The 18,809-nt window shown below is 40.5% G+C and overlaps 1 protein-coding gene and 1 long non-coding RNA gene across 5 annotated transcripts; one reads left to right on the forward strand and one right to left on the reverse strand.

Annotated features, from left to right (window-relative positions):
• Positions 1-933: 933 nt before the first annotated feature.
• On the reverse strand, positions 934-13,666 carry LOC308183633 (feather beta keratin-like). 4 transcript variants are annotated; one of them, XM_080569851.1, is made up of 6 exons: positions 13,175-13,666; positions 7,527-7,611; positions 6,379-6,538; positions 4,881-5,045; positions 2,028-3,200; positions 934-1,692 (listed from the first exon to the last, which is right to left on the reverse strand). In XM_080569851.1, exon 6 carries the CDS (start codon positions 1,669-1,671, stop codon positions 1,375-1,377), a length of 297 nt encoding a protein of 98 aa, XP_080425977.1. In that variant the 5' UTR covers positions 1,672-1,692; positions 2,028-3,200; positions 4,881-5,045; positions 6,379-6,538; positions 7,527-7,611; positions 13,175-13,666; the 3' UTR covers positions 934-1,374. The 4 variants fall into 4 exon arrangements, with proteins under 4 accessions (XP_080425977.1, XP_080425978.1, XP_080425976.1 ...); XM_080569852.1 differs by having other exon boundaries at positions 4,881-4,958; positions 12,808-13,666; XM_080569850.1 differs by having other exon boundaries at positions 12,808-13,666.
• Positions 12,104-15,177, forward strand: LOC308183659. The gene is made up of 2 exons (XR_013942478.1): positions 12,104-12,456; positions 13,988-15,177. It is a non-coding gene; the product is annotated as an uncharacterized lncRNA (long non-coding RNA).
• Positions 15,178-18,809: the final 3,632 nt, after the last annotated feature.

The following is an 18,809-nucleotide window of genomic DNA, read 5'->3' on the forward strand; positions in this document are numbered from 1 at the left end:
CACAAAACACAACAATCACATCCCTCAATTTCCTCTCCCCATGCATCTCAGCACACTTACACATGTGGTTTCCCACTGGCCAGTGCTAGCCCAGCAGTTGGTCTTCAGAACGCTGGTCTGCCCAAAAGCTACAGTGCCCTGCAGCACCCTGCGCTCCCTGATCACCTGCTGCAGATGTTGCCTTCCCTCCCCAGTACCAGCTTTTCACTGCACTTTGCTCCTGCTGTCAGCTCAGGGTGTCTCAGGAATATTGACAACCAGTGTGTTTCCTGAGGGTCTTCCTGCACGGCAAGGCTGAGGGCTTTGCCTGACACCAGTGGTCGGTCAGAGAATGCAGGCCTTTAGCTATGGTGTAAGATGTTGTAGGTTTTCCCCAGCATACGGGACAGCATGAGAGGTGCCCCTCACTCTGCCTCAAGCAGGAGTGGTTGACACAGACAAAAGCATCTCCTGTGGAGGACTAGAGCATATGGGAAGAAGGGCTATGGAGCTCATTATCCCCTGCGTCCCCCGTGGCAGGAGCAATCACCAGTGCTGTAGTTGTAGTGGAGTTGTAGTTGGACACAACAACCACACAAACGCCATGCTGCTTCCCTGCCTGATGCTGATGCTCTTGCAGGTTGGGGCAGAAGGGTAGAAAGGCACAATGGCTTCATCCAAGAGGATTTCTTCCTCTCCTTACTCTGGTAGGAGAGGGTCAGATGGGGACTTGCCAAAATCCCTCACCTGAATGCTGCAGGAGAATGGTCTTGCAAACACACAAGCAGTGACTGTGCGGCCCTGCTAGACTCATTGAGTGCTTCAGAAACAGGAGTGTATGCATACAGAGATGATGTGGGGGCTAACCAGAATATTAGAATTCAGGACATGTAAGTTCCCTCTACAGAGAATGGCTGGGAATCCCAAAAGGGAAGGAACATGAGGAGACACAGATTACCTTGAAGCAAAAACTTTAATGAGTCTGAAGAAGGAATCAAAGCAGCACTTGGAGGAAGGGATCCGGCCCAGGCTGCCACAAGGACAGCTGGCAGTCAGACCCCCCATCACCACAACGGGATGCACGTCTTCCTCCTTCACATGGCAAGAGGGAGAACAAACAGTAAGGACACTCTTGACTTGCTTCCAGATGAACCTATGGCACAGGACAGCAGGAGACAACAAGGGCTTGTGATGCAGAGAAGAAAGCGGGAGAAGATGTCTGCTGGCCATGTTTCCAGACAGCACAGGCTGGCACCCTGGCTTCCCTCTCTGCTCTGCAGGAGGCCACGAGGGTATTCAGCCCATCTGGAAACCCTGGCCAGCAGCTCCGTCCTCAGTCCGGCACCTGGCTTCGGGCTTCCTGGTCGATGCACTCACTGGACGTCCACCTGGGCTTTAGCAGGGCAGGCACCTTCTGCCATAGTAGCGGCCACCAAAGCCAGAGAGGCCAAAGCCCCCGGAGGAGATGGGCACTCCCTCAGAACTCAGGATGCTGCCAACGGCAGCTGAGGTGGTGGATCCCACTGCGGTGTTCTGGGGGAAGGAGCTGAGGATGGGGCCGGGCAGGGTCACCACCACGGGAGATGGTTCAATCACCACACGGGAGTCCTGGCACTGCCGGACACAGGGCTCGTTGCAGCTGTTGGCAAGCGGGGTTGGGCCACAGGGACGGCACAGATCGTAGCAGGACATGGCTGTGGGATGGAGGCGCACCTGGGAGAGAGGGCAGGGAAAGAACAAGCAGCGTGTCAGCAGCAGCCTGACAGCCTGCTGGCCAAGACAGAAGGCATAGTCTGGGGAGCAGCGACAGGCTGTGCGAGGACAGAGAGGGGCTTGCGAGCCTGTGTCCCCAAGGGCCCCTGCAAAGACAGCCCAAGACCTCCTCCCACCTTCCCCCACAGTGGCATGCAGAACAATGATGGAGTGAGGAGCGTCAAGGGGCAAGGCCCACACCAAAGCTGCACAGAGGCAAAGACTCGGTCAAGGCCAGAAGGCCAAGGGGAGAAGAAGAGCAAGAGGGGAGTGAGGAGAAGGCACTTGCAGCTCACCTTATTCACCAAGGAGGAGAAGGCAAGAGAAGTGGATGAGGAAGCTTACTGTTGGATGGGCTTTTATACTCTTCCAGGCTGCCCCAGGCCCAGAGGTACCCCATGCATTTATAATTTGTGTACCAACAAGTTCGTCTCGAATGCAAAGCAGTCCCTACTAGTGACACAGTCTTTGGGTTTGGTGCTTGCAACGCTCCCAGTGCAATTCCTTGCTAATGGTATGTCTCTTCCTCCTCGGATCCTTGTCTTTTGCATCATAATTGCAGATCAAATGAATTTCAATCACAGTATTCTTTATTCATGTAATTTGGCCATTTATGGTACGCTGCTTGAAAAGCAATGGTCTTTTCCTCCTCTCTCTGTTAGTTTAATCACCTACTTGTCTTGGGGCCATTTAGAAGTTAGAATGATGCCAGACTCATCCTAAGCAGCTATATAATGAGAAAATTTACATCATTTGCAGAAAATATTTTCCAGGTATTTTTCTGTAGTTCTTAGATTTGTTGTAGAAATCAAGTTCATATATGGGCTTGATATATATTTTACAGTGAATTAATAATTTTTTTTTAGGAAATCATAACTACATCACATCCCCTGTGTAATATGAACTTTTGTTTTGTTTGTCAAGTTAACTATTTTATTTCAGAAATAATATTGTGGTTTATATTTTATTGTGCCATTACTTTCTAGCTTTGTAGAATCTCTAACTACTTTTAATTCCCCATATGCAGCATGGTAACATCATGTTTAAACGTTTAAAATATGTATTCTCCAAGGCAACTTAAAACTTCAATCTATTTTTTTTTTTTTGAAATAGCTTGCCCATCTGATCTGCAGAGCAATTTCTGTAAAACATCCTAAGAAGTGTGTTTCCCTTTTTTTCTGACTTCCAACAGTAAACCAATGCATTCTTGGAGGAAATCTCATATTTTTGGATGGAGTCAGAAAAAGAAGCCACTAGTAGTTAGATTTCTGAATCCTTTCCCGATATCAATCAGAGTGAGAATTGTCTCAATAAGCTGAGACCAAAAACTTCCAGACTTTTGGACTCTTGTTCAAACTGTTCAAGGACAATGAATTGCACAGTTCATCTGTTTCTTCAGGGCAGAGACTGAATTGCACAATCAAGATATCAGTCACGATCCATTGGGCTTCATCAGGCAGTCCAGACACCTGTGAAGTACAGACAAAACTGTTCTCACAACAGGACTTTGAATCATCCATGTACTGGCAGCAGTGGAGACCACGACAGTACAAGAAAAATAAACAACTCATTAAATATTTGAGATGAAACTCAATGGACAAACGTGTTGCACCTGTTAAGAGATGCTGACTTAGGGATTTAGCACAGCAGATGAGCTGTTTTTTTAAAGCAATACAAAATTATTCTACAGAGCATTTCTCATCTGATGTTGGATACGGGCTATTGAACCAGTTGTTTTCCTTGTCTAGTTATGGATGTAATACACTAAGATTTTATGTACTTGAATAACAATTTTGTATGCAGAACATCCACTTAAAGTATTCAGACACCTCTCCTATAGGAAAGACATTAAATCAATTGACATCATGAGAAGATGGCATCCATGTAATTGCTTGGACACATACTTTCTGTTGATTTATTACCATACCAAAACACAGAAAACCAAATGCTTCATTGAGGTGGTGTACTAAACAATCACTTATATTAGATTCAAATAATTTGAGTTGGTAATTTTGGCTAACCAAATAAAGAAAAATGAACAAAGTCTGAAGCTTGATTTTTTTCTCCATGGCATGAAACATTTCTGAGAAATGTTTTAATTTTTTCATTAAAATCATGCCTAATGCATCATGACTACAGCAAAACAAGAATTCGACTATGAAGGGATCAAATTATATTCCTACCAGTGTTCCTACAAAACATCACATCCAGTTTTGTTATTTTATGATTATTATTATATGAGTTCAGTACTTATTTCTCTATCCTCATTAGAGCATGAGTCAAGCCCACTATCATCCACAAAACATATTTTACTGCAACTGAGAAACAAGAACAAATTAATTGGGAATTCATCTAATGGTGATCTTTGAGGTGAAATAAGTGATCAATTACCTGATTGATGGAAATGTTTTTATAAAGTATTATTTCATTCTACAAAAGCGTATTTCACTTAAAATAAAGTTTTCTACCTGCAATATCACCATCTTGATCTTTCATTTACCTCTATTATATGTTTAGAAGGCACTGAGGTGTGTCTGTCTGCAGATCCCTAAGGCTGTATAACAATATTGAAGCTGCTTCTTTGGCTTCTTTAAAGTTAGAACTTCAAAGTTAGTCTCAAATATTCATTAATGGTTGAGACATACAAAGCGCATATAGTATGTAAATATTCCAAGTATATGACAAAATTTGAACAGGTATGTCACTTGGATATAACATCACTTTAAATTTGAGAGTCATGGTTACTCCATAAGCAGACAACATTTAATAGCTTCGAACCAGGGTTATTACATTTTTCATTAAAAAGTAGTTTTGTGTGTCACAATAGTAACCTTTTATAAAAATTCTGGAGCAGATCTTCATCTACTCTAAATTCTTATGACTATATAACGCAGCAGCACCAGGCAACAAAATAAGGCTGGAATATGGTGGGGTATTTTCTGAAACCACCAACACAAACCACCCACTTTCCCAAGCATTAGACTGCTGCCACAACTTCTGTGTCTGTTCCTGTCGTTACTGCAAAATTTGCATTTTATACAAATTCTGTGACTTATTGCTTCTCCCTGTTTGTCTTTCACCAGCTTGTCCATCTCAGTGAAAAATTATTTCCTCAGTTCTACTAAGAGAAGACTAATTAAAGCGCTTACCTGCATAGCTAGTGCCATATGTCTGCTCCAGATTCATAGTAGAAATTTACACCCAGTGATCCCAAGGTAAGTAGTCTTCTTCAAGTGAGAGAAGGAAGGATTTTAGACTTGCCAGGAAACTGAAGAGGCTGCTACATTGTAATTGCTTTTACTTCCGTGTGTTGTCTAGACAGAAAATGGTACTTTTTTTTGTTTGTTTGTTTTTTGTTTGTTTTGTTTTGTTTTGTTTTAGAAAAAGATCTTTCTGGCCTTCCTTGCCCTTTCTAATGGATAGCATCATTCTGTGCACAAGCTTTGGTTGTCCCCCAGGGACAAGTACTTGTTTGGGCACTGATCCTGATTAAAGGGTCTGTTGGTTAGAATGAGGGTGAAAAGCTGCAGCCACAAAGGATGACAAAGTTTTTTCCTATCCTGCATAGTTCATCCTTGGGCTGTTGTGTCAGAAGCTGTAGCTGACAGCCCACAGAACAAGCTCATCAGGGAAAGTGCCTCACATACCCTGAGATCTACCCTTCCCTACAGACATATTTCCTATCTGGTGTTGTTTACCTGCTACTTGTTTGCTTCTCTAATAGAGTGGTAAAAAAAATAAATCTGTAAATCCCTTCTAAATTATAAGGTGTGTTAGAAGGATCCCTGGGGCAGTAACTCTTATCAGGAAGCTCTGTGGCCTCCTTGGATCAAATGTCATATCACAAGTATTCATTAATGATTTATACATGCAAAGTGCTGTGTTATTATACTTAAAGTGTGGTACTGGCTTCAGACACCCATGAATTGAGTAATAGCATCCCTTTACGATAAACAGATCAAAGTCACGCATGTCATACCACCAATCAGGTCTTAATCAGGTCATGATTTCTTGCCTCATAATGTAATTTTTTTCCTACACTGCATTCTCATTAGATCCCACTCCCACCTTAAAGAATCTTGGGTGACTCCAGTAGATGCAAATAAAGACCATTCCATAGATTTCTGTCATTGCAATGATTTTTACCACCAAGGATAGAAATAATAATGTTAATCATATTGTCTCAGGATAGAATTCATATCAGTGACAGATTTTCTCTTTTTATAAATATATTTGAAGGACTGGTCCCTTATCAATGGCACAATTACTGGTGTATTTAGTAGGCTGCCTGTCATCAGTCCAACGCTTTTGTTCTCCAGTCATCTCTCCCTTCAAATCACATTTAGCTGTGGTACTCACAGACAGATGGGCTGGGAGTTGGAGCCAACTGCTTGGAAAGATAAACAGACTATCACAGTGACTGGTTACTTCTGGATTTAAATTTGGAGCTGCTCAGAGATGTCTTGGCTTTCAAGGCAAATCATTTCTAAAACTCTTTCTCATTTGAGGCATTGTGGCTTTGGCAACCAAAACCTCTGATCATTTTTCAATGGGAGTGAACATTAGCTTTCACTGTAAAGCAGGAGGCATTTGAATGACTTCTTTTGCCTTCTTTCTCCCTAGATGTCTCCCACAGCTTTTACCCACCTTCAAAGTCAGAATCCTGAGGATCTCAGAGAATGGATTACAGGGAATCACCAGACTCCGTACGAAGCAATACTGAAGACAGTGGTTATTACTTTAGTGCCCTCTGTCATTGGCCATGTCCAGAGAATCCATATGCTCAGGGGGAGTGAGTGCACAGGAACTGAAATACAAGAAGAAGAATTTTTTATATTTTCTTTGCTCCCTAATTTTATAATCTTATACTCTAAGAGAGCTGGCTCCTACCCTCAGACCAGCAGTATAATTTGGTTGCATATGGTCTTAGCAATCAGCTCTTTGGACAATGTTGATAAGCAGTAAAGAGGGCTCTCTCATATTACTTGAGCTACATTTATAATTGTGTGTGAAAAACTCTCTCAGCAAGTTTAATGTATAAACTTTACCATCTTATCTCATGAAAGATGAGAAGATTTCAGCATAGAAAGTGTTTATGCTCCACCACCTTTCTCTAAAGACTATTTAATTTTCTTACTTGCTAATATTTTCTTTTTTTTTTCTTTTTTAATAATCTTTCAATCTGTGGTCCTCATCTTCTAAAGTATTCCTGTACAGTAGATGTCTTTGTAAAGGTCCCAAAGCAATGACAGTCATTGGAAACAGCCTGCGGAAGTTTCATATTAAAGGATTTCAAAGCACTCTGCAAATCCTCATTAATGATTTATACATGCAAAACACTTATTATCATATTTTAAGTATCCAGCATGATTGCAGTGTTTTAAAAGAGTTACAAAGTCACCCTGAAATGTGTCAAGGTTATTAATATACATTCTCTAGTTATGTATTAAGGTGTTTGCAACATATGCATTTTTGTTTGATTTTCATTTGAAAAGTAGCTTTGTACTGCTGTCAGGTTTCTCAAAATATGCAACCAAAAAAAATAATAAAAAAAAAAAGTGTTACTAAGAAAACCTGAACCTTCTCATACAAAATCATTTTCTCAGAAATTACGCAAATGAGCACCTGCTTGCTTGCCCTCTTCTATGTATGTGCAAACAAGAAAGAATAAGAATTGTGTAAGAGTGCATGATCTGCACATGTATTTTAGTTTTGTTTGCATTTGCAGGGGGAGTCTCAGAAAGACCTGAAACATTCATAGACTCAGATTGAAAAATGAGTGACAAAATAAATACCTTTCAATTCCAGAGGCTGTTTTCAGAGTCAGGAGAATGATTCAAGTGATATTTTAGCTTCTTCTGCATTTCTAATGAAAGAAACCTAAAGGCAGAATATGAAGGTCAGAAAATGTGCTTATCAGGCCAGTCTGACACATGCAAACAGCATGAAGAGCTTACTTGTGGAAATAAAAATCTGGGTAGGTAAATAACTCACACACACACACAAAAAAAATCTTTTGTAATCCTTCAGTTATTTTAAGAAAGTCCCCACAACAGAGGCTTCCTATTTCTCAACTTATTGTTTCCTTTACTTGTTTCCTTGATTTGTTTCTCTTTAGCTATTCTCCTCAGAAAAGCAGATAAATCCACCTTAATGAAGTTGTTCCTTGGTAACCAACTATTACTTAAAGGATGATTTTGAATGTAGTTTTTTCTTTAAGGGGATTTCTTTTTAATAAAGATCATTTTATTCCATAGGCATTAATTTGCATGCATTGATAATTTCAGATTTGTTAAATGACAGCTTAGGTTTCAAAAAACATAAAGGAAGACACGGATTTTAACTAGGGATGGTAATAATACTTTAGCTTTGAAAAACTTTGAATTTTTTTCTGTTTTATGAAAAAAGCAATGCTCACTATTCATTTCAAGCAAAGGAAAAAAAAAACTGAGTCTCCAGCCTTCTTGAAAAGTTACGTTTTGTCCAGATCAAGAATGTCTCCATAAAGCCAGGATTTATAATCCCTTTGGATGCTTATTCCCTCAGATTCAAATTCAGGTCTCTTTTCTCTAGAAGTAGATATCCCAGAGAGAAGGACACTCCGTTACCCAAACCACTGGTCTAGTCACGGTCATACACACTTCTGACATCTTAGGGACTGAGGTTTTGCACCAAATCCTCAGTTTTATTGTAGAAACAGCATTGGGAAAATATGACTATAATGGGTACTCTTGGAGTTCAATCATTTATTAAAATTCAGGTCTGTGTTTACTTCCTGACTGCCACAGATTTCCTATGTCATTTCAGGACATGTCAAAAATTGCTCACTGTGCTTTTCTCAACTGACAGCCCCTCCCTTAATCCCTGTGCATTAAAGTTGCATTTGTAAGAGATAATAATCCCTCCTCTTTTGTTTCTCAGGTCTAATCAGTTCCAATGCTTGCTGTTCAGTGCATAGACTTGTCCTTTGTTTGCCTGATACAACACAATCTCAGTGAAGACTTCAAAGATTGCTGGAATTCAAATTATAAATACAATAAACGCCAAGGAAGAAAGCCTGTTTTATTCCAGGCTGTTCCATTTGCTCACCAAGTGACCTCTGGTGATTCATTTAGCCTCTGTGCTTCACTTTATTAAACCTAGATAATAATTAGAATTAAAATTTGCTCAAGGCAATGAAAAATTAAGCTGCGAGGGAAGTTAGGTAGCATTCAATATAGTGCCCAAAATTGCAAAGAAAGTAAAAGTCTTAGGAAGCCCCACGACATAATGTGACAAGGGGCTAGAAAAAGAGGATGCAATGAGCATGAAGCACTGACCAGTCTCTGGGACAGCATTTAGAAAGGAGTCAGAAGATGCATAAGAGGAGCAGTGGCTATGCTAAGCCTGGATTAATGTCACAAAGTGCTGAAACCACAGAAGGTGAGCATAGTTGGCAGCTAAGGTGTTTGTGTTTTTGTTTACCAGACACTTCCAGTTATCTTCCTGTACTGTTTACTAAAGACCGTATCCAGTTTGCCTGAAGCGCTTGCAGCAAAGCCTCCATAGGGCATTGCCCTGGTTCAAGCAAGGTCCAAGGATAACCAGAACCCCAGCCCTGGGGAAGGAACAGCCACCACTGCTCTTGGGCTCCTGCATGGCACCCACATGAGTGTCTCCCACTGGGGGGCTCCGTGTCTGGACCATCACAGGGATTCTTGTTCTCTGCTTATAAAACTAAATAAATGGGCACTTCCAGTAATTAAGGGATCTTCTGCATACAACAGCTTTCATTGCTAAGAATGGCACCAGTGGTGTGTTACAGTTGGTTAAAAACTGCCTTTTAAAAAAAAAAAAAAAAAAAAAGTTTTTCAGGTTTATCCTGACTTGGCATATGAGAAGCACATTGTGTGAATTTTATATTGTGGACAAATTGCAAGAACCAGAACTTTGTTAAAAGAATTTATTTAGTAGATTCATTCAAAATATATATGGTTCTCCATATATGTGTGTGACCATACCTGCAGCTCTTCAGCTGAGTGCTCAGGCAGTTTAATTATACAGATAGATTTTAGGACATTCCTACCTGCCTTTACTCTTTTCTTCCTGCTGTGCTCAGAAATCCTATTTTTAATCAGAAAACTGATTTTCCCCATTTCTTAACATGTTCCTAAAAAACAACGTGGCTAAGAGGTAACAACACTTTGCTGGGGAGGAAAAATAAATATCAAGGCAGCTCTAAGGGTTAAACACAAATCCACCTTTTTACTCCAGACTTGCCACCTTCTGGCAGAAGGGAAGCACCCATTTCACTCAATGGCATTCCCCACAAATGCCTATTCACACAATAAAGATCAACACAAGACAATCGAGAAACTTAGCTCTTAATCTGTACAATAAAACATTTGCCTTCAGTGAATAGAAGCTATATCTTACATAAGTTATGCAGAAGGAATAGGCAAATTTTTTCCCCATAGCTTCAAGCAGACATTTGATTTTGAAATATTTTAGACAAATCAGGGTAAATGCTCTGGTAATCTCTGCAAAGACTGAAGGCATGCTGATGCACAGGCACAAGCACAACATATCTGGCAGGGAGTCAATCAGAGTTTAAAGTTTCCTAACAAGGATGGAGAAGAGAAGCAAAAAGGGACCAAACATGGGAAAATCGGTTCCAAATAAATATACTGCATTATGCAAACTTGCAGCGTCCAGTCGCCAGCCTTGACTTCAGTCCTTCTTCAGGACTGTGAAGTGCTAATGAAATAATGTATTTCAGCTTTAGATCTTTACTGTCTCCAGCGCGGCTGGTGCATCTCTTCTCTCAAAGGAGGACCCTTCAGGGCTCCTCACGTATCTTGATAAAGCAGTGATGCTACCTTTCATCTGGACAGGGAGGTCTTTCCTGGAGTCCTCTCAACTGGGTCACTTCTCTTAGTTACTCCAGTCCCAGAAAGCTTTTTTTTCCTGTAATATACTTCATTATTTTAAAGCAGATGTCAGGCTATGGCACCCCATGACAAAGACCCTGCTATCAAAACTACCATTTCTCTTTCACAAGATTTATATTCCAAGTGAAAGGGAACCATTGTGTTGTGCTAGGAAGATGACATGCCTGCCTCCCTTGCCTTACAAACTTGATGAAGGATTCTTTTGTTTGTAATTATTTACCCAAAGTTTTCCTTCATATCATAAGCTATCTGTAGCTTGGGAGGATGTTCACAGGGGTCCTAAGGCAAAAGCATTTACAGAGACTTGTGAACAGAACAAAAGATTTCAGACCAATTCCCAGTCATTTATGCAGATAAAACATCGTGCATCAGGTATGCTAATGCAACACAGTGAGTTCTATTGTACTACCCAAGTGTGTTTCCAAACATGTAAATGATCCATATCCTTTGTATTGCTAAAAGAGTTTAATTAAGAACTTTTATGTATTTTAAGTATTTTAATTAAGAACATTCTGAGTTATGGGCTGCTGTGTCATGTGACTGACATCAAAAACTCTTCTATCTACACTAACTTCTCCAGAAGTCTGTTCCCAAGCAAATCCTGGTTTTCTTCTCCTCATTTAACATGCTTCTGTCATACTGATTTGCCCTTTAAAGTAACTAGAAAAATATTTTTAATTCTACATCTTTGTCTCACTCATAAAAATCTTGACAAATTGACAGCCCTCATTTTCTCTGATTCTTCAGTAGTCTTATATTAAGCTTATGTCTCTCATGTGTTAAATTAATTTCTAATCAGGATAGAGCTATTTTTTGTGTACGTTCTTTCCAGTCATCACCTTGGTACTGTCACTGAAAATAACAAAGGCTGGATGGAAACACCAGTTTCAGAGTACAGTCCAATCTGTTGCAATCTTCCCTTTTCTGTAGTATTGCCCTTTTCAACCCAGTCAAAAAAAAACACCCTAAAAACACACTACCATGATGCTGTATGACTTCACTTTGAGTCAGTGGCAAAAAAACGTGGGTGACACCTGCCTGCCTTTAATTGTAACACGGTCAAACCCTACAAAGAAAGCTGAAATAAATCTACATGCTCCACTCAAATCCTATGCGAGCACTATAGGTAAATACTAAAGTGGATGTTAAATAACAGATATCTCTCCCTAGAAACCAATCCTATTCAAAGACAGTCTCACTCGGAAGATGGCTACAGATATATTTAGTTCTCCTTAAATGTGAATATTCACTGAGGGCCATAACAGCTTCAGGTTAAGCTCCCTGTAAGGAATTTTAGGGGCAAACTCTCTTCTTTTTCATACTGCACACCAGCATAAATTAGGGAAAAAAAATAAAATCCTGTTCCCTGACAGCAAGTGGTACTACTGGTGCTCCCTTGAATTTCTTTCAGAAATTGAATTTGATGGGGGGCAGGGGGGAGATAGAGCAAATACATGAATGTGTGGTCAACTTATGATATAACTGAAATGTGGCGAATGAAGTATATCTAGTTCTTTTTGACCCATGAAATGTTAGTGAATCCTGCCTGCAGGGTGTAGTAGCATGTTAGCACACTACATGAAGGTCCAATAGCTAGCAAACACAAACAGCGAGCAAAACAGTTTCATTACTTGCATGAAGTTATGCATGCAGCAAACTTTGTTTTGCAACTAATTAAGACTGCATGCAAAAAGGGTGTCACATCCTCCAGGCAATTTGACTAAGTGTATAAAAGCATTTGCTACGTAGAACTCTTCTAATCACTTTTCTTAAACTCTTCTCCTTGGTGATCCGGGTAAGTCAATTTTGAATCAATTACTTATTGCTATCTAAATATTATCAAATGATAGGTTAAACTTAGGAAATGGTAAGGGGGTATTATTCCAGAAATATACTTTCTGTTGACCTTTATTTTTAAGTCAATTGAAGTTTTATACTTCAGAGGTGGAAGCTGGCATTTGCAAACTATGTTAGTGTTCAGGACAACAGTTCGTTTAGACTAGGAATGGTATATAAAATTCCCTCAGAACTCTAGAAAGTCTCAATAATTTCATACTGGCAAGCATTCTTTTCATACTATGAAGACTATGTCACATTAAACAAATTAACATTGGAAAAAAATATTTTTTTTTTGTGATGTTCTCACCTTCAGCTGTCTTCACAGAAAGTAGAGTCTTTTAACAGATGAAGCTGCCCTAAATATTTTTAAAAGCCTATGGAGACTGGAGCTCATTTTTTCCTATTAAAAAGTCACTTTACTGCTGGGTTTGTTTAAAATATATTTTAAGCAGTGCTGAATTACAAATCCAGAAGGATCATACAAATTCTCCTTCACCTCTCTTCGTGGGTTCTAGGATGAGTTTCCACAAGTTGTTGGTCTCCATCACACCACTTGGGGATCCCTGCCCTTGGACTGATCTGTGGTAGCGATTCTTACCCAGTCAGAGGAAAACTAGCCGTTCCAGATCCAGCACTTCAGCTGACAAAATATTCTGTTGTTGCCTTTGTCTTACCTTCAACTCAAAGGCATAGGGTCAATTGGCAAAAGCTGAAGATGCAGCCCTGAGGTTGGGAGAGGACAACGCAGACGCGTGGCTAAAACAAGACATTTAGATGGAGACAAGAAATCTCCCCTGAATTTTCTTTCTCCTGCAGTCTCATTGAGTAAATGTTGGGATTCATTTGGGAAATCAGTTTAGGCCCACCCTTTCTGCCAACCCTTAATCTCTTCCACGTCAGTTTCACACTGATCAAGTGAAGAAAATTATCACTTCTCCCTCACTGTGTTTGCTGCACCTAATTAGTGTGGGCACAATTCAGGGCAAGGACTGCCTGTCAATCTATAATTAAACAATGCCCAAGAAAACCTGGCCTTGATATCAGGAGCAGTTTTAAAGAACTGTGTGATTTCAAATATAAGAATCTGTAATCTGGAGGATAAATAATGAGACTAATAAAAGATGGGTGGATCTCCATCCCAGTTCTTACTGTTCCACTTCTAACCAGGTGAGGTGAGGTGAGGTAACTTGCTTCATCCCTGTGTTTTGGTTTTGCCAGTGTTGGGTATTAAAACTGGAGTTTTAACACAGAGTTGGGCTTGGGTTACAGCTCGCAGCAAGGTTTGAACAGGCAGTAGGAGGGAGGGGGAGCATTGCAAAAGGAGAATACTGGACATCCAATCATCTAAAATACTTGCACCTTGGAATACTCCCAATTGCTATATCTAGCACACAACCCTGTCTTCCAAAAATCTTGACATCCAATATGTTATCTTCTTGCTGGACTGACAACCTCCTTTTCTCCCCTCTCCTCCTGCTGTGTTTCAGGTCTGGATCCATCACATGTCTCCCTACGACGAGTGCTGCCTGCCGCCGGGGGTGGTATGCCCTGAGCCATTTGCCCTCACCTCCAATGAGACCTGTGTCATAAAATACCCCGACACGATAGTGGACATAGTGGACCCTGACTCGCCACCATATTCTGTGATCTATCCAGGCCCAACTCTCACCACTTTCCCTCAGCAAACCGTAGTGGGATCTACTGCGCTGTTCGATATTGGGAATTTACTTGGTTCCAGGGGATCTCTTGGGTTCAGGGGCATGTGTGGTTCTGGGACAGCATGTAACTCAGGATTACCATTTTTTGATACAGGAAACTGTAATACTTTGTCTCCTCACTTCTCCAAGCCATTTTGTTATAGAACTTGCAGGCCAGCCTAAATCCATGGATATCCGTGCTGGATTAAGTAAAAACGAGAACTGAAAAGACAGATCATGACTAAGTTTATGGATAATGGGTTGTAGAAGTGCTGAGCTCCCACAGTTCCCAGTGGAGTCGATAAAAGCATGGCTTCCTGGCACTAGACCTGCATGAGGACTAGAATTTCCAAACTACAAGAAATTGGAATTTCACCATTGATCTTATTCAAAATTAGGATGAAATGAAAAAGAATTCTTCAAGAAACAAGATTTTCAAAAATATATTTTTGGTTTGACAAAACTGTATCTCTCAATAAATTAAAGATTTTATGCCAACATTGACTTTTTATTATCAATTCATCTTGAAAAAAAAAATTCTTAAAATTATATGACTGAAAATCTTGGGTTCCAAAATGAATTTTTTATCAAAATTGACATTCACTTGTATACTTTGCTGAACCAGCATTTACCACCAAAAAAAAAAAAAGTTAGCTCTTAGGCATTAGTAAATCTTCCTTATGCTTAATTTCTGCTTAAGACCCATGATGTACTGGCTTACTAGCTTATTTTTCTGCCTATATCTCATTTAATGCAAACCAGGGCAAAAAAAAAAAAAAAATCAAGCAATTGTAACAGCAGATTTCATTGTGAAATATTTGTGAGCAAATACAGAACAACCTATGCAGAACCATGGAACTGGAGATTCACTGTAGACCCTCATGAAGTCCTGGAACTCTTCTGATTATATCCTATCCATCTAATTTTGTGCATGTATATTCAGCTTTTCATTCGCATTAAACATTATCATGCAGCATGCACTTTTTGTTTTTCCTTTTTTCCCCCTACACTCTATTTTTGAACCCTTATGAGTCCCACCACAAGCAGTGCTGCCACGTGCCTGAGGTGCACCACCCACACCAGCATTAACTAAATCACTACCTGATGTTTGGAAACCTTTGCATTTTTTAAAGCATCCATCCCAACTGCATTTTTGCGTGGAAGATAAATGCTGTTGTATTCAGAGGGGGCCATGCCCTGCACAGCATCACAGTGGTTCACAGAAATCCACGTAGCTGCAGCAGCACAGAGCACCATGAAATACCCTCCACACTCCTTCCCCAGTTGTTAGGAGCACAGACATGCACAACACATGCAGATTTTCAGATTGTCTTGAGTGCTACCATGAGTTTCCTAGCCAACTAGCAAGTCTATTCCCCAAAAATGGCGTAAAATCGTCAGCTGAGCACTCGCAGGCAGCAGCAGGGCTCTGTGACACTCTCTGGGTCACTGTTGGGACAACTTGCACAAAAATCACCTGCAACCTGGATACATGCAACTTAAAAATGCAAAGCAAACATCAATTGGCCAACAGACAATAACAGCTAGAACTAATGTGCTATTAGGCTAAGTATTAATGTGCTGAAGAGGCCAAGCAGGGGAGTGATTCTGCTTTTAAATTGTCTATATTCTGTGACTAGGAAGAATCAATTACTTCTCCCCTACTCCATTATCCTGTGCTTCCAAAATGTTTGGAAGAAAAGACAAATAGAAGGGGATGGTTTTGAGGCTAGGCCTGTAGCAGTAAATCCATGAAAAATGACATAAAAATTTGTACCCTGAAGTCAGAGACAAATGCTGAAGCCTCACGAGATTTTTCAAGTGGAAACCTTCTTCCCCCACTGTAATTCCCAGAGGACTATTTCCAACAGCCCTCCCTGTCCCCCAGGACATCCTCTCCATACTAATCTACTTGAGCTCTTGGAGTCTGCAAATTAAAGCTGTAGCTTCTATTCCCATAAATTAGACCCACTTCTGATGGATTCTACATGATCCTTGCAGTAATAGCACGTATCTCTGAAGTTTCCAGGTTATTTCATAAACATTAATTATGTTTGTACACACGCAGTGTTGCAAAACTAAGTGTATGCCTTCAGATTTAGACATCCAGCTGTTGAGTAACACCCACACTTTAGAAATGTGTGAGGATTTCAAGAAGCATTTTGCAGGTGAGATCATTATTTTACAGCTTTTCATTAAAACAAGCTTTTTTTTTTTCCTTCCCCCCCCCCCCTCCATTTTAAACAAACCACCTCTCACATACCCTAAGGCTTTTTGAAGTGCATGGGACAAACGCCAAGAGAGTGGAATCCAGGCATCTCCCTCTCTCTCCCCTTTAGCAACCCAGTATGCATTATACTCAGTTTACATTGGGCATGAATACAAAATATTCATGTATTTTGAATATCTGCACTCTGCAATAGTCCAGCCCCATGAACATATCTCACGTAGTGGTTTATGTAATCAACTAGTCAGGCACTAGTAGCTACTTCTCACCTGCAAAGTCACCTCGTTGTCTGCTACCACCACACGTCCTACGTATTTAGCTGTGAAGCCTGTCCTAGCATTGGTGATGGAGGATCCTGGATCCTTCAGACCAAAGCCCAAAACAAGGGGAGGGTGTATATGTTCCTTGTTATTACTTCCCCAAGGATCTGTGCAAGGCTTGTGTTGGTCACAGACCTGTAAGTGACTTGGCATATAGGTATAATTTTGCTGCTGATGCAGTCAGCTGCTACGTGGTCCCAACCCTCAAACAACAGCCATCCTATAAAGGAGGGCAGGTGTGCACAGCACTGATGTCAGCACTGGGAAGCTCCATGGAACTATGCACTGCAGGAAGGGGAAGGACTGCTGGGGTCCAGGTTGTGTACTAGAAGCTGGCTTCTATTGCTGCACACTGTTTCTGTACAACCTGTGCTTTGATTTAATCAGATTTTTACTCCCAACTGCCCCCTGCAGTTTGGGAGGTGCTTCTCTAAGGGTCGCAGAGACAAAATCATTCACGGGGAAATCTCCAAAAGTCCCTCAGGGAAAGAGTTTCAAAATAATTCCCAAGTGCTTTGTATTGATTTACATAGACAAAGTGCCTATTATAAAGTTAATATCACTTAACTTTGATGCCCTGGAATCAGATCTTTACTAAGAAGTAGCTATTTATCTGGATCAGATGCATTCAATAATAAACCTTGAGTGTGCAAAAGGACTGTTCATCATTTCAAACTTTCCCATGAGGTAGGCTATGTTCCTGATTCTCCCTAACATTCTCTTCTACCCCTCTTCCATTTCAGAGATCTTCTATGTGCATGCAGGACTGGAATAATCTACTCATACTATTTGTATTCTTGTCTTTTCTTTATTCCCTAAATTGCTACTTCTACAGTCCTTATCCCTAATTTCTGGTCTGCCCTCTAAAGGAACTGTTCAGTAATAACACCTATCTATAGCTGTTTTTGAAGAAACAAGTTCAAAATTCTCATCTCAAACTCATTTTTACTTTTTCTGCACCAACCACAGGAACAAAACAAATTGAACCCTACCTTATCAGGCTCTGCACACAAATATCAAGTAAAAAAGAGCACTTTAAATTATGCGTACAAACTTCATTCGTGACATTTTACTGACACAGTAATCTTCACTTCCAGCCCCTGAGCTCTGAGTACTTTTACTGCCACTAAGGGCCAGACCCCCAGGCTGCGATGTGGGACACTGGCAGCAGAGGTCTGTGTGCCTGACAGCATTCCTCACCCTGTAACCATCCCAACTCTGAGGTCTGCCAGGGAGGACATAGGATGACTCGCAATGAATTAAGCTGCTACACCCACAGATTGCTAAAAATACTTTCTTCATTCTCCTGTATAATTTGTTTACATTCCTGTGGTTTGATCCTGATTAAATAACTTCAGGTTTCCATGCCATAAATTGCCCTTAAATTTTGAGGTGAATATGTGGGATCTCCCTGAGGGGAAACCCACTTGTTAAATATATCCTGCGGAATGCTGAGAGCAAATACTTTCAAAGAATTTTGTGAAGGCTCTACAATATCTTCTATATGCACCACACTGCATTATTAGAAATAATCAGTGTTTCAGTAAGCTCTACTACCACAAGACTGACACCCCCCCCTTTCTTTTTATATGCCAAAACCCATTCTGTATGTTTTCTATTCATCTTTCATTGAGAAATAACTGCTTTAAAGCAAAGTTTCAGATCTGTACAATGAATTTTAGATAACAGCATTCAGAATAGCAGAGGGATGTTAGAGTTTGATAGAGCCAAATTGCACCAGACGAGGATCTAATTATTGGTTAATCTAAGATTTTTCTTAGGTCTCTGATCCAAACTCTCGTTCCTTCACAGGGATTTTTTTCCTCCTATCTGAACCTCTCTCATTGTTTACACCTATTGCTCCTCATATTCCTGCAATGTGTCTCCATAAAGGGCCTGGCTCCATTTTCTCTATAACTTGTGCTCACCTAGAATGACAGTTCAGCTTTTTACTTTTGTGCATCTGCTCAACTATAGTGACAAATATAGAGCAACAGTAGCTCCTTCTAAACCTTTTGACAGATCAGTCTGATAATCCCAGATATGATCCCATCCAGGGACTGTC

This window comes from Anser brachyrhynchus (genome assembly GCF_964034855.1).
Source record: "Anser brachyrhynchus genome assembly, chromosome: 28".
In the NCBI taxonomy this organism is placed as follows: Eukaryota; Metazoa; Chordata; class Aves; order Anseriformes; family Anatidae; genus Anser; species Anser brachyrhynchus.

Bases quoted from the DNA above. Each gene is read 5' to 3' on its own strand.
- LOC308183633 (XM_080569851.1), bottom strand. From the start codon at position 1,671: ATGTCCTGCTACGATCTGTGCCGTCCCTGTGGCCCAACCCCGCTTGCC.